Source organism: Oncorhynchus keta, chromosome 19 (assembly GCF_023373465.1).
Source record: "Oncorhynchus keta strain PuntledgeMale-10-30-2019 chromosome 19, Oket_V2, whole genome shotgun sequence".
Taxonomy (NCBI): domain Eukaryota; kingdom Metazoa; phylum Chordata; class Actinopteri; order Salmoniformes; family Salmonidae; genus Oncorhynchus; species Oncorhynchus keta.
Window position 1 is genome coordinate 23,268,067 of NC_068439.1, and position 15,986 is coordinate 23,284,052.

General features: G+C 43.0%; 1 protein-coding gene across 1 annotated transcript in view; it reads right to left on the reverse strand.

Annotated features, from left to right (window-relative positions):
* The window catches only part of LOC118397653 (CUB and sushi domain-containing protein 3-like), a 660,396-nt gene extending 651,098 nt beyond the window's left edge, over positions 1-9,298 (reverse strand). The window contains exon 1 of the mRNA XM_052470057.1: positions 9,005-9,298. Within this exon, the coding sequence (XP_052326017.1) occupies positions 9,005-9,194 (190 nt within the window). The 5' untranslated portion in view covers positions 9,195-9,298. The remainder of the gene's footprint in view (positions 1-9,004) is intronic.
* Positions 9,299-15,986: the final 6,688 nt, after the last annotated feature.

A 15,986-nucleotide genomic window follows, 5' to 3' on the forward strand; every position in this document is an offset into this window, starting at 1 on the left:
TGAGCATAATCTGAAATAGTTTGCAAAAGTAGCTTTTTTATTTTACTGGACTGATGGTCCCTGCATCTGATGGTCATGGTGCATTCAAGACAACTGAGAAGTAGGAAAAATAGCGAGGTCAAAGCATGAAATCAGTCAAATCATGATATCCGCTGATCCTCTACACAGGGGCCCCTCAGGCGTTCATGCTCAGTCCCCTCCTGTACTCCCTGTTCACTCATGACTGCACGGCCAGGCACAACTCCTACACCATCACTAAGTTTGCTGATGACACGACAGTGGTAGGCCTGATAACCGACAACAACGAGCCAGCCTATAGGGAGGTCAGAGACCTGGCCGTGTGGTGAAAGGACAACAACCTCTCCCTCTTTTACACTACTGTTACTCTCTGTTGTTATCATCTATGCATAGTCACTTTTATAACTCTACCTACATGTACATAAACTCAGCAAATAAAGAAATGTACCACATGAGGGAGGAGGATGTCTTCCCTGTAATGCACAGCGTTGAGATTGATTGCAATGACAACAAGCTCAGTCCGATTATGCTATGACACACCGCCCCAGACCATGATGGACCCTCCACCTCCAAATCAATCCCGCTCCAGAGTACAGGCCTCGGTGTAACGCTCATTCCTTCGACGATAAACGCAAATCCGACCATTACCCCTGGTGAGACGAAACCACGACTCGTCAGTTAAGAGCACTTTTTGCCAGTCCTGTCTGGTCCTGCGATGGTGGGTTTGTGCCCATAGGCTACGTTGTTGCCGGTGAAGCCTGGTGAGGACCTGCCATACAACAGGCCTACAAGCCCTCAGTCCAGCCTCTCTCAGCCTATTGCGGACAGTCTGAGCACTGATGAAGGGATTGTGCGATCCTGGTTTAACTCGGGCAGTTGTTGTTGCCATCCTATACCTGTCCCGCAGGTGTGATGTACCGTTCCTGTGCAGGTGCTGATACTGTAGCGCTCTCTTAGGCGTCTCACAGTACGGACATTGCAATTTATTGCCCTGGCCACATCTGCAGTCCTCATGCCTCCTTGAGGCATGCCAAAAGCACGTTCACGCAGATGAGCAGGGATAATATAATAATAATAATATAATAATATAATATGCCATTTAGCGGACGCTTTTATCCAAAGCGACTTACAGTCATGTGTGCATACATTCTACGTATGGGTGGTCCCGGGAATCGAACCCACTACCCTGGCGTTACAAGCGCCATGCTCTACCAACTGAGCTACAGAAGGACATCTTTCCGTTTGTGTTTTTCAGTCAGTAGAAAGACCTCTTTAGTGTCCTAAGTTTTCATAACTGTGACCTTCAATGAACAAGATTGGGAAACAGTGTTTAAACACTGAAGATCTGTGAAGTTATTTGGATTTTTAAGAATTATCTTCGTAAGACAGGGACCTGAAAAAGGGACATTTCTTTTTTTGCTGAGTTTATTACCTCGACTAACTGGTTCCCCCGCACATTAACTCCGTACCGGTACCCTCCGTATATTGTCTCGCTATTATTATTTTACTGCTGCTCTGTCACGGATCCCTCTGGAACTTTCATTACGCATTACGTACGTCCGGCACCGCCGCCGCAACTTTGGCAGCTGCAACTGGGCCATCATACGTCGCCACAACGGGTCTGTCCGATGATGCCACTTCAGCAGAGACAACTTGTCTGTCCAACACCACCACAAGCAGTCCGTTCGCCACTGGTCCGTCTGACGACGCTGCAACTACGGCAGCTGCATCGGGTCCCGATCAACCCGCACTGCGTTCCTGTGATTGTCCTCGAGGCCGGTTTCGTTACGCTGAGGGGGGGTACTGTCACTGACCCTTCTGGAACTTTCATTATGCACACCTGTCCCTTATTCCGACTGATTAGTATTTGCATGTATGTGCCCTTTGGTTTCCATTGGGTGGTCAATTATTGTTACTATGGCTGTTGGTTAGTGTGAGTACCTGTGCTGTGTGTGTTGGACTTTCGTGCCCTTTGGGATTGCGCAGATGATTACGGTTCTTTTCCCGTGTGTTAATAATTGTGAGCGTGTTATTTATTCAAGGTACTCCTAACTCTTTTGTTTGGGTTTCAACCTTGTGTTTTGTATGGTGTTTGTTTGGTCTTCGTCCCCGTGCCCTTACACGGCACGTCGTAATTTGGTCTTGATTTTTTTTATTACGCATTCCTGCACCTGTCTACCAATCATTCATGCCAACGTGACATGCCCCTTAATTACTTGTTACTTTTATTTTTAACTGCATTGTTGGTTAGGGGCTCATAAGTAAGCATTTCACTGTAACCTGTTGTGTTCGGCGCATGCGACTAATAACATTTGATTTTATTTGATCTTCAGGTCTGAAAGTCGGAACTCTCGAAAGATGCTAGAGACTCCGACTTGGAGTTGGATTACCGTTCGTTTTTCCCCAGTTCCTGGTTGTCTTGAACGCACAGAAGTTGGAGATTTCTGAGTTACGAGTTATTAGTTGTTATGTACACAACATTCGTCTCAGCGGAAGGCGGGAGAAAGCAGCAAAGGGTCCACCACTCACGGTCCCTGCTCTCTCCTTCTTTTCCTCCTGTGAGACTGACCAGAGGGAGGGGACACCATATTCCACCTGCTCTCTCCTTCTTTTCCTCCTGTGAGACTGACCAGAGGGAGGGGACACCATATTCCACCTGCTCTCTCCTTCTTTTCCTCCTGTGAGACTGACCAGAGGGAGGGGACACCATATTCCACCTGCTCTCTCCTTCTTTTCCTCCTGTGAGACTGACCAGAGGGAGGGGACACCATATTCCACCTGCTCTCTCCTTCTTTTCCTCCTGTGAGACTGACCAGAGGGAGGGGACACCATATTCCACCTGCTCTCTCCTTCTTTTCCTCCTGTGAGACTGACCAGAGGGAGGGGACACCATATTCCACCTGCTCTCTCCTTCTTTTCCTCCTGTGAGACTGACCAGAGGGAGGGGACACCATATTCCACCTGCTCTCTCCTTCTTTTCCTCCTGTGAGACTGACCAGAGGGAGGGGACACCATATTCCACCTGCTCTCTCCTTCTTTTCCTCCTGTGAGACTGACCAGAGGGAGGGGACACCATATTCCACCTGCTCTCTCCTTCTTTTCCTCCTGTGAGACTGACCAGAGGGAGGGGACACCATATTCCACCTGCTCTCTCCTTCTTTTCCTCCTGTGAGACTGACCAGAGGGAGGGGACACCATATTCCACCTGCTCTCTCCTTCTTTTCCTCCTGTGAGACTGACCAGAGGGAAGGGACACCATATTCCACCTGCTCTCTCCTTCTTTTCCTCCTGTGAGACTGACCAGAGGGAGGGGACACCATATTCCACCTGGTGGTGAAACTCGAGTCGCACCGCGTCTGCCTCATGCACAAATCCATGTTGTTCCTATGACCAGAGAAAGTGAAATATTCTTCATTATTAACATAAATACAACGAGCTGCTAATAATAATAAAAATGCAGGGATATCAATCCAACTGCAGCGGGAGAGCAAGTAGAGAGAAGCGCATTTCATGTTTTGTAATAGTGTTGAATAAAAACAGTGTTGACAGTGCTGAATAAAAACTATTACATGAACTCATTCATAAAAACAGCAGCTCATTGCTGTTTTCTTTGACAGTCGCTCTCCGGTCATGGTTTAAAAAGTAAAAAGATCTCAAATAGGCTGGTATCAAACTTTGCTGTGCCCAGGGTCGTGATATGAGCTATCCGATTGGTCAGCGCAGTAGGTACACTTAATTTAGACACAGATCTCGCAGTCCGCCAGATAGGCAGAGTTTGTCTTTTCAGACATGAAATAGTTCAAAATGGGAACACTTTGCCTAACAGGTGCGCAGGGCTTCTGAATCTAGTGCAAACAGCGGTAGGGGCACTATAGTTGGCTCTTCTACAGAAATGTGTGGTGATCAAGCATTTCTGTAGAATGCCTCGATCGCGACCGGTTGGTGACCACTATTCTAAACCTTACCCTAACTATCCAAAGAAAGTGTGGCCCATCAAATCTCAAGGAAAAGGGGAATATAGGGAACGTAAAGTAGACCTGCTCTGCCATCAGATAGGTCCTCCAAACCCCAATGTGTGAGACAGGTGTGATTTAAAAGAGCACCTATTCCCTTGACACAAACTTCTGCTCCCAGTGGTAGAGAACAAGGCTCCCATGTGAAACAAAGAAATACATCACCCAACAACTGAGCTCAATGGTTTTTCTGTCCCAATAATGACAGAGGCAAAGTCAAGACCAACACCCCATGTAAAAACGTGACCCACCATGATGGAAAAGCAGCAGGTCAACGCTGTACCCTACACTCCCTTTCCAGTGGCAGTGTCTTTACGTTCTTTGGCAAGCTCTGGATCTGATGATGGAGGTGAGTGATGATGAAACATCTCTCTCACACAGACCATTGGTCTCTCGCTGAAATACCTGGTGTCAGATGCTACTAGACCTATAAAATAAAATTACCCCCTTATGCAAGAAAGTCACAGAGAGGCACCAAGGGCAGCGGTCTACTGTAAGTACTGGGAAGTCCAGCTAATCCAGGATCAGAGCCAAGGAAAGGACACTTGCCTGTAAATAGACTAGGACCAGCAATTTCGAAAGCACACAGACCCACAGCAACCCTCTATCCATTATACTGGAACTAATTTAGCAACAACATAAATTGCATTGATGATACCATAGTTAGTTAATGGGTCCCTTATTGGAAAACTGATTGACTGTAATCTGCATAGCAACAGAAAAAAAGACAAGCCATTTACTGTCGGGGTAAATACAACAGGAATGTCCCTGATTTATTTATGGTCCGATAATTAACATAATGACCGAATGAAGCTCTGCTTCGTATCAAAACATTGTCAATAAAGCAGTGAATTGTGAGCTTTAACAGTGAGCGGGCCTTCTTGTTCTTTACCGATAATGAACATGGTCACAGTGCCCACAGAGAAGGAGATTGTACCTTCAATGACCTACATGACCAACAGGGAGAATGGAAAACGCAGATGTGATTTGAAGCTAAAACTACAGCAGACGTCATTGGACAAAACATTTTGAAATGTGACATTATTTTGTGCACTGAACAACAAAATAGGCTTGATGAAAAGGCTGGATAACGACCTCCAACAATCTGAGTATGGGTAAGCATCTCATGATGTCAGTCAGACGTGTAGACCAGAGAGACAGTGTTGTGGGTTTGTACCTGAGTTGTGTAGACAGATATGAAACGTTGATTTAACAGTCTCCAGCACCAATTGTCAAAATCCCCATACAACACCTCCCATTGTGTGAGGTTATCCCCAGACAAACACAGAGTTCACTGGGTCTCAGTCTACAAAACTGACCACATGCATTCCCTTCAGATCAGTTTTGCTGGTATAACTCCACTCTGGATGTCCACTCACATTACATAACATCCTGGTTGTACTGTTTGGTTAGTCATCAGATGACTCATTATGAAAAAGCTCTGATTCTCTAGAATCTTAGAGAATTCTAGATAAACTGAAAATTATAGAGAATTTTAGACTAGAGAATCCTTGAGAATTCAAGATAATCCTAGAGAATTACAGGTCTTCTGACATGTACCAGCTACATAGACTGGATCAAATTACACAACTGTACACAGACTTAATAAAAAATCAGCAATAACCTTGTGTTTTCAGATAATAACTTGCTCAGGTGGTGGATTACATTTTAACTAATATGGATCCATCCCCGAGCCAACCTCATGTGCCTCTCCATCACTGCCACAAGGGGACAATGTCCAAAGGTTAAGAATGATTTCCCAGAAGAGACCTTGACTGAGAGTGACCAACGATGATTCATGTTGACTAAGTACAAAGTCATTTGCAGACAGATACCATTGAAGCAAACCTGATGTAATAAGTATTACTTCCAACAACAAAAATAATAGATGAGTTCATATTGAAGTGGTGTTTTGTGTCTGCTACAAGAATTGAAATCAATATCTCTGGTCCCTTGCAATAAGATACAGCATTAGGGATTTCTTTATGCCCATAATATCAAGTGAAAGAAGATACAGCTAAAAAGAAAATGGTCCTTGTATCCACTGCTGTGAAGATTGTGCAATATCTCTTGAGGCTCACTTTAATGGAAGTGCAATGTACCATCCATTAGTCAGTTGATACCCTGTGTTTACACATACGCTATTCTGCAGACATGCTCAAATGTTTGTATACGCTCTTGGTGCAAACAACAACTGTCACCTACCCACTCTGGTGCCAAAACACACACACACAGACATGTAATAAATCTATAAATCTAGGTTACTGCAGACATCTGTGGACTGTAACTACTGCACTCTGCACCTGCCTGTGCCACGACGGCAAACTGGGCTCATGGTGATTCAAACAGCTCTTTCATTTGCAGGGAGAGAGCAGTGTGTGTGTGTGTGTGTGTGTGTGTGTGTGTGTGTGTGTGTGTGTGTGTGTGTGTGTGTGTGTGTGTGTGTGTGTGTGTGTGTGTGTGTGTGTGTGTGTGTGTGTGTGTGTGTGTGTGTGTGTGTGTGTACTCATCACATGTTAATAATCCACCCCTACCTGCTGACCTCATACTGTACAGTAGGATCTTAATTTGATCACCCTGTTGCAGCTATGCCGGAAATGTAAAACGCATAGTGTCTTTGGGGTTTTAAAAGGTTGCTGAAGTTTATCATTTCCACTTTGAAATTTCAGACTTGATTGTACCTTACAAAAAATGTATCAACCCCTACAAAAATGTACATTAATTCTAATCCACATAATAATCCACATTTCCTGTTGCTTCAGGATTTCATGTTGTAGAAAACTGGCTCAAAATAAGATCCTACATCTATATCATTATATTGAACATGGCCAGGTCTTGTCTGTTAGCCAACCTGTGTGAATTCACCCACGCTATCGACAAATATAATGACACCGTGGGGGAATGGTCTCTGGCTGGGAGAATGTTCCTCAGTGTTATCATTTCTCATTATATGGCTCAGACTTCATGGAGAGTAAGGTGATTTAATCCTATGTAGAATGGAACTTCTGTACTTGATGAATTGCTAGGGACAGGTAAACTAACTGTGGGTACACATACTAATCTGTGATGTGCTATTAGTACGCAGTAGTGATATACTTATATTCAAAGGTAAAACTTTTCCTCCGAGTTTAATCATGGCATCGAAATTGAGACGCAAGTATTTGGTTTGTATACATTTACAAATAACATCCGTCTGTCTTCACTGGAACTGAACCAAAACAATACATTTTGCCATAACAATTATTCAATGTAGGCTAATTATGAACATCATCCAAAATGTATAGAGAGAGGGAGGTATGTGTTGCTGGTCCTGGATAATAAGTATTTTTCGTCAGGATCTCATCACACCGCCACCGCGCGTCGGTTTATCATCCGGCCATAGCACCAAGCACAGACAGAGTAGGCAGACTACTTACTTTTTCACCAAATATCGTCACTGTATAGGCCTAAGCTAAATAAATGATGTTGTCCTCTGGAGACGTGTTACGGACCGGCATTTTTGTGTCTTCTTAACTATCGTAATAAATGCAGTTTACTGAGGCCTTGGGCTTGACGACTCAGATGTGAATCGATGGGTGACCAGGATGCAGAGCGCGCGCAGTAGAATATTAATCAGACTTCTAGCAAAGAACGCTGAGTGGGTATCTACAGTGAAAAGGTCTGACTGATCTGAAAAGAGGCTAGCAGGAAAGAGATGACGACAAGACGACCCGCATACAGTTGCCTATGTGATTGTTGTCGTTCTTGTGCCCACGAAAGATGGGCATCGGGCATCAGCATTAGCTAAAGAAAGTGGTATAGGCTATGCTAATTTAATTGCGGGCAGGTGATGTTGACGCGCGAAGGCTGACACCCGATATAGGCTACTCCCCTAAATACCATGTTCAGCGTTTACCCTTAATCAGTGCCACCACCACTGATGGTACCAATGTATGCAGCAGACACTATTGTCCAAATCTATCTATTCAATTACGTCAACTTCTTAGCACTTGAATCATCAACACATATTGTCTCAGAAGCATAAACCAAATAAAATGCCTTCTTCGCAGCATGATTCCAGCCATAATACATGCTTGGAATCAAACAGACCTAAACCCTCTCATCTTTAATATATTCTACGAGTATTATAAGAAACCCTGAATATATCAATAGGTCTTAGATAATCAATCCAATATGTTGCAAATTAATGATGCATCTGCATCGATGTGCTTGTGTTTGGTGCCATACACGCAACAGTTAAATCACAGCCCACCAAAGCCTATAGTCTACTGGCTTTAGGGGAGGCTTGTCTTCCAGTTCAGGCCAAGGTGGCAGTATATACAAAAGGATGGTATGGGGTAAAGACATCGTGTTGCTTGGAGTTATTGGAAGAGGAAGAGTATTTTAGATGAATATGTGCCCATATTCATCCCTATATGTCCCCCATATGTTCTCTCCCTCAAACACAATGTAATCAGAAAGATGAGGAACATGTCTGTAGTTGTCTGTGTAGTCTCATTATATAGCCTAAAATTGTAACGTGCCTTACACTGATGTATAAACCGAGGAGCTTGCACCTCTCATTTGCCATTTCAATTTTCTGAAACAAATGTGGTTCATTTCTAATAATTTACAGAAATCATATTTCAAATAAAACAGGTGGATAGTGACGAGTATGGAAATGGGTCTGGTAAAATAAAAATATATATGCAGATAGGGGTGCGTAATCTCCCCTAAACAACCCACCGGTTATTAGGCATAAGCAACTCACGTATCCGCTTGAGCATACTGCAAGAATATTTATTGAGCTCTCACTCAATGCCTGCATTGAACCGGCAGCCTGGCAAGTAAATGTTTCACCTTAGCTCTAGCCTTTTTTAATGCCTTTTTACTGCACAGCCGGGTCTTCCAATACAAAAAGACACCATCCTCCTCCAAAAACACAAGTAGTAAGACATGCATTACTACATAGGACATCAAAGGATTTTCCTTACCTCGCACACACGTGACCATCATAAAAAATACGAGATTCCAAAATATAACTCCAGTTTTAATCCTCATTTTTTTAGCTTGTAAAAAGTCCACTGGACCGCATCTAATACATCCTCTCTTGAAAAGCTTTAGGATGTCCGTCGACCTGATTTTATACCCCTCTATGTCATCTGTTTTCATGTTCACAATCATGAAGCTAGTTATTCTCTTCTCAATCGCCTCCGTTCCTCAGCCGGTAGCGGTGTGTCTTCGGTTGTGGCTGGCGCGCGGTCACAGCTCGAAGTGAACGGCGATGCTGGGATACCACAGCAACCTTGACGAGGACTCAACCATCTCACCAACAGGGGCAAAACTCTCAGCTCGATTCCTCGCGAGTTGGTACGTTGTTTAAAACGAAGTGTATTTAATTTTTTATTTTCTATAGTCAGTGTTTTCTGTGGAAATATCTCACCACATGAGTAGAGATGATAGGTAACATAGCCATCAAATAAGAACAAAACTGAACCACACGAGTCAAGTGCATTCCCACGGAAATAAATAAATATAGAACATATTCTCAGTCACGATAATATGGTAGGCTAATCTTGAGCCAATAAAAAAGAAAACAAGTATTTTCTTAAAGAAAATCATAAATTGCATGTAGAGTTTTTTTTTGTGCTATCTAAACTTCCTGACTGACAACGCTATAATTCAGAAAATGTCACAAAACATAATATAGTAGGCCTTAGTGTGTTCCGTTTGTTAGAGATGGCGATTCAAGAAACGACGCCATCCTTTCCATTGAAATAGAATAGTGGCATCAAAGTTAAATTGCAGTGGATAATTGGTGCAGACTACGTTTAATCTAACCAATTGCAGTTATTTAATCGTAATTTCGTGTAATTGCACTGACATAAGTCATCCTCTGAAACACTGGTGACACCTTGCTTCCGAATTAAACCCTCTGCATATTATATCGCATTTGAATCAGAAGATACATTGCATCTTCCCGTATTTAACTTCCTCTTTCTATTTTCAAGTTTAGTAATTTCCAGGATTAAGGAGCAGTGTAGAAGGACGCTCCTGCCATCTACAGGCTATGAGCCCCGTCAAATTCTCTCCTCATTGACCAGACTGAATCTCTCTCTCTTTCACTCTCCCTCCCACCCTGCCATCTACACGCTATGAGCCCCGTCAAATTATCTCCTCAATGACCAGACTGACTCTTTCTTGCTCCAACCCCACCCCTCTCTCCCACACCCCACACACACCGCCTACATATTTTACAAATTCGACCATTTTAATATTTGTCCTATTTAGCCCAGGCCACTTTGTGATCTCACATTCACTTAACCATCTACTGTCGTCCCTGTTTTTTTCTCAATTTTGCACACGACTTAAAACAAAAACACATATTTAGTTGTTTATTCTGTAGTATATTTTGCCAGCACTGCGCACCATACGTGTGTGTTTAAAAAAAATCATACTGCATAATTAGAAAGGGCTCGTGAAGGCGCGAGCGTGTTGGAACTCTCCAAGGTGCTGAAGTATGTCCGATACGCGCAGGCTGCATATTGCATTATCCAAATCAATGTCGATGTGCTTGTTCGTGTTCTGCATGAGATGATAGGGAGAGATGCACGCAATGCAAAATATTTGACGATTCCCGACAAGGAAACTACAATAAATGGTCATTTCGAGCATTTTGTTTCAAGGGGAGAGAGGGAGATCGTCCTCTCCTAACACAAAACGTCTTCCCGTCTCGAAGATCGACTCTGACTTCGCACTTGCATTTTAATGAACCCAAAGCCACATAGCCCACATTTAGGAGCGCACCAGCGTTTCTGTAGACATGGTTAGCCTCTTCGCACAGACGTGGGCTTCTTGCACTGAGCTGCATGTTCAGTCTAATATAAGGCTTGCCAACAAAATGTCATAATGAACATTTCCAAGACGGCTGATACAAGCGGCTAGATGCATCTGCAAGCGACGGATTCGATTCGGAATAGATTCTCATTGATCAAACTGCCGTCGTGTGCAAGTCGTCACACGCACTCTCTCACCGCACAGTCCCATCACTCTTCACTCTGTCCTACATTCTGTCCCGTTTTTGTTTAAATTTGCAACAAATCTGTTCGGGTCAAGATAATGCAATGTGGTTGGTGCTTCTTTATGTGCCTGTGCTTCTGTGCACATTTGAAGACAATGATTTAAAAAGTTGGACATTTGAACTTTGATGATTGCATAGCCTAATTAAACACAATTACAGGTCATTAAAAGATTTTGGTTTCATTCTCCAAAGCATAAATTCTCTACATTTCCAACCACCTGAATCCCCAAAACCATTTCTTTCATTTGGACTTTTCACTGTTGTGACAGAGATAATTAGTTTGTGTCGCCTCTGGGCAAGGGTTTAGTTCACACGCTACAATACATGTTCTTTCGAATAGGCTATACTTGCTGCTGGAAAACTCTCCTTCCTCATCTCTTCCCTTTCTCTATCCCTCCCGCTCCCCCTCCCTCCATGCCCTCCATGTCCAAACAGTTATTCAAATTCCTCCTCAGCCCTTATCCACAGATGAATGCTGTGGTCCCACGCCCCTTCGAACAATGTAAAGGGCAACAAATCAAATCCAGCCATGATCATATGCTCTTTCAGCATGGCGACTCTGCACGGTCACCGAGCAGAACAGAGCCAGTGTTGAGCTGAGCGCAGCGGGGAAATCAGCCGAGGATGAATCACGACTACACCTCATCAAACTCACATTCATCTCCTCACTGAGGGTCGGGTACAGGAGATAGCTACGACCTCCGTACCCATCCACGTCCCTACTGAATGTCAAAGAACTATACTTTAAATCCAACCATAGGTGTATGGTTCCTACCTGCACTGTTTGTAGAAAAAAATAAATAGCAATCTGAGATTGCTGAATTGACCATTCAGAAGCTCTTCCTTGTTGTTTTCTGAGTAAGGGAGATAACGGGAGGGTGTGCATTCATGATAAAGGCTCCCCTCAGTCAGAAAGTGTGCCCTTGTATCTTATGTGTTTCAAGACAAAACGCCATATTGTTGGCCCATATGTCAATGGTGGGTAGGACAATTCGAAGCTGACATGGAACATCTGATTCAGTGACAACAATGATGACACGGGACTCCTCATTCAGCAAGTATTGTAACTTCAATTAAATCCCCAGCATCACCGTTAATAGATTCATAAGCACCGAGTTGTTAATAGCATGTTGCAGTTGAAACAACAACAAAGTGGACACCCTGCCAGTTGTCATGCTAAAACAGCTGAGAAATGGGGTTAAAGAAATGCACCACTCTTAAATTCATAGACAGAGCTATTGATGCAAGTACTGACCATGCAGGAGATCAAAAGTACAGATATAGAATCTTAATTTGAGCCAGTTTGCTTACAGCAGGAAAAGAATCCTGCAGCAACAGGAAGTGTGAATTATTAAGTGGATTCTAAGTAATGGACATTTTTTTGTGGGGTTGATACAATTTTTGTTAGAGCAAATCAAGTCACGTTTTAAAGTGGAAAAGCCTTTTCAACCCTTCAATATGCTAAACGTTTACATTTCCTGCTGTGCAGGAAGATTCCCAGCAAATAAGAGTGATCAAATTGAGATCCTACATCTCTATAGCTCTAACCTAAAGTAGCAGGCATAAAATAAAACACCAGAGCATTGTTTCAAAATCTGGTTTACAACGGAAAAAGAAGATAGTTTGAATTACCAGTGGTTGGCATATACAGTGCATTCGGTAAGTAATTCAGAGCCCTTGGTCTTTTCCACATTTTGTTACGTTACAGCCTTATTCTAAAATTGATTAAATTGTCCCCCCCCCCTTATCAATCTACACACAATAGCCCATAATAACAAATCAAAAACTGTTTTTTTTTATACATTTTATTTATTTGACAAAATATCACATTTACATAAGTATTCAGACCCTTTATTCAGTACTCTGTTGAAGCACCTTTGGCAGGGATTACAGCCTTGATTCTTCTTGGGTATGAAGCGACAAGCTTGGCACACCTGCATTTTTTGGAGTTTCTCCCATTCTTCTTTGCATATTCTCTCAAGCTCTGTCACTGCACAGCTATTTTCAGGTCTCTCCAGAGATGTTAGACTGGGTTAATTTAAAGTCCGGATCCTGGCTGGGCCACTCAAGGACCTTCAGAGACTTGTCGCGAAGCCACTCCTGCATTGTCTGGGCCCCAGTCTGAGGTCCTGAGCACTCTGGAGTAGATTTTCATCTAGAATCTCACTGTACTTTGCTCTGTTCATCTTTCCCTTAATCCTGACTAGTTTCCCAGTCCCTGCCGCTGAAAAACATCCCCACAGCATGATGCTGCCACCACCATGCTTCACTGTAGGGCTGGTATCAGGTTTCCTCCAGACGTGACGCTTGGCATCTTGTTTTTCATGGTCTAACAGTCCATGAGCTCCAAGCTGGCTATCATGTGCATTTTACTGAGGAGTGGCTTCCGTCTGGCCACTCTACCAAAAAGGCCTGATTGGTGGAGTGCTGCAGAGATAGTTGTCCTTCTGGAAGGTTCTCCCATCTCCACAGAGGAACTCTGGAGCGCTGGCAGAGTGATCATTGGATTCTTGGTCACCTCTCTGACCAAGGCCCTTCTCCCCCGATTGCTCAGTTTGGCCGGGAGGCCAGCTTTAGAAAAAGTCTTGGTGGTTCCAAACTTCTTCCATTTAAGAATGATGGAGGCCACTGTATTCTTGGGGACCTTCAGTGCTGCAGACATTGTCTGGTATCTTTCGTCAGATCTGTGCCTCAACAAAATCCTGTCTCGCAGCTCTATGGACAATTCTTTCAACCTTATACCTTGGTTTTTGCTCTGACATGCACCGTCAACTGTGGGACCTTATATAGACAGGTGTGTGCCTTTCCAAATCATGTCCAATCAATTTAATTTACCACAAGTGGACTCCAATTAAGTTGTAGAAACATCTCAAGGATGATAAATGTAAACAGGATTTCGAGTCTCATAGCAAATGGTCTGAATACTTACAGTATGTAAATAAGGTATTTCTGTTTTGAGGTTTAATACATTTGCAAACATTTCTAAAAACCTTTTTTCACTTTGTCATAATGGGGTATTGTTTGTAGATTGATTAAATTATTTTTTTTATATTTTCGATATTTTAGAATAAGGCTGTAATGTAACAAAATGTTGAAAAAGGGAAGGGGTTTGAATACTTTCCGAATGCAATGTATATAGCAGTGGTCACAATCCTCTGAGTCAAGATCATTTTTGCAGTCAAAAAGAAAGCAGAGATCTACCACTCAGAATAAAAAAAAACATGACTTCAAATCATGTACATTAATCTAATAAAAACAGTTCTGTATGAATGAGGTTTGTGCAGTAGGCCTAATATATTTTCACTGCATATTAGCTATATTGTTCATCTAAGTGTAATGGTTTTCTAGTTGCGGTGAAGGAGAGTCGGACCAAACTGCAGCGTGTAGATTGCGATCCATGTTTAATAAAACAACGTAACACGAATCAAAACACAAACTCAACAAAACAATAAACGTAATGAAAACCGAAATAGCCTAAACTGGTGCAAACTAACACAGAATAAGGACATCAAGACACTAAGGACAATAACCCACAAAACAACCAAAGAATATGGCTGCCTAAATATGGTTCCCAATCAGAGACAACGATAAACACCTGACTCTGATTGAGAACCACTCCAGACAGCCATAGACTCTGCTAGATCACCCCACTAGCTGCAATCCCACTATATACCAAAACCCCAAGACAAAACACACCACAATACAAAAACACCATGCCACACCCTGGCCTGACCCAATACATAAAGATAAACACAAAATACTTCGACCAGGGCGTGACACTAAGAAAATATTATATTTCACAACTCAAGCTTTGATAATAGATCAGTTATGCTCAGCACTTGTGAGTCACAGCTGAGCATAACAAATCATTGACACATTCAGTCAGTCAACAGCGCATTCTTCAAAGAGGTACTCTAGAAAATGCCACGACATTGCCCTGTGCACACCGGTTGTGCCAACCTGAATGTGTTCTGGCAGAAGTCAATTTGTTTAATTGGTAGGCAATCCGCACCGCTGCGATTTATCAGATGGACTAGGTTGGGTGTGTGCACTGCGTGACACAACGCGCAGTGTGACACATGCGTTGGATTTTTTTCAATTTGTGCATTGCTTTGCCGTACGGTACCAGGTGGTTTCCAGTAAAGTTGCTAATGTGTAGCATGATAATTTTTTATTGGGGTGGTGCGCATGTATTCTGGAGACTACTGTTACGAATCCCGTTGGCCCGGCAGTCTAGGGGGGATGGTATCGAGACCCGTAATATAACTCATGCAAAGTGTAATAGTGATTGATGATTGATTGGTGACTGATTGGGGAATGATGAGTGCCACCTGTGAGGGGAGAAGGAGAGAAAATAAATGCACACACACACAGGATACACACACAGAAGACCTGTATCCTTAACACTACATAAGAAGTACTCTATGGCAATAACCTGTGTGTGTGCAACGTTAGTGCAGGGCACTTTTAACATTTCTTGAGGACTATCTGATGTTCCATGTATTTAATCTGTTAATTAACCAATGTGTTTGTATGGGCTAATATGTCATCCAATATTTATTTTTTTTATATTCAAGGGGCCTTGAAATTCAAAATCAAATAGCTAAATAATCCTTTGTATGACCTTAAAAACAATTACATATAGTGTCACACCCTGTTTCACCTGTCTTTGTGATCGTCTCCACCCTCCTCCAGGGGTCGCCCACCTTCTCCATTATCCCCTGTATATTTATACCCGTGTTCTCTGTTTGTCTGTTGCCAGGTCGTTTTGTTTCGTCAAGCCTACCAGCGGTTTTCCCTCTGCTCCTGTCTCTCGATTGTTCCTGTTTCCTAGTTTTCCTGGTGTTGACCCTTCTGCCTGCCCTGACCCTGAGCCTGCCTGCCTGCCATCCTGT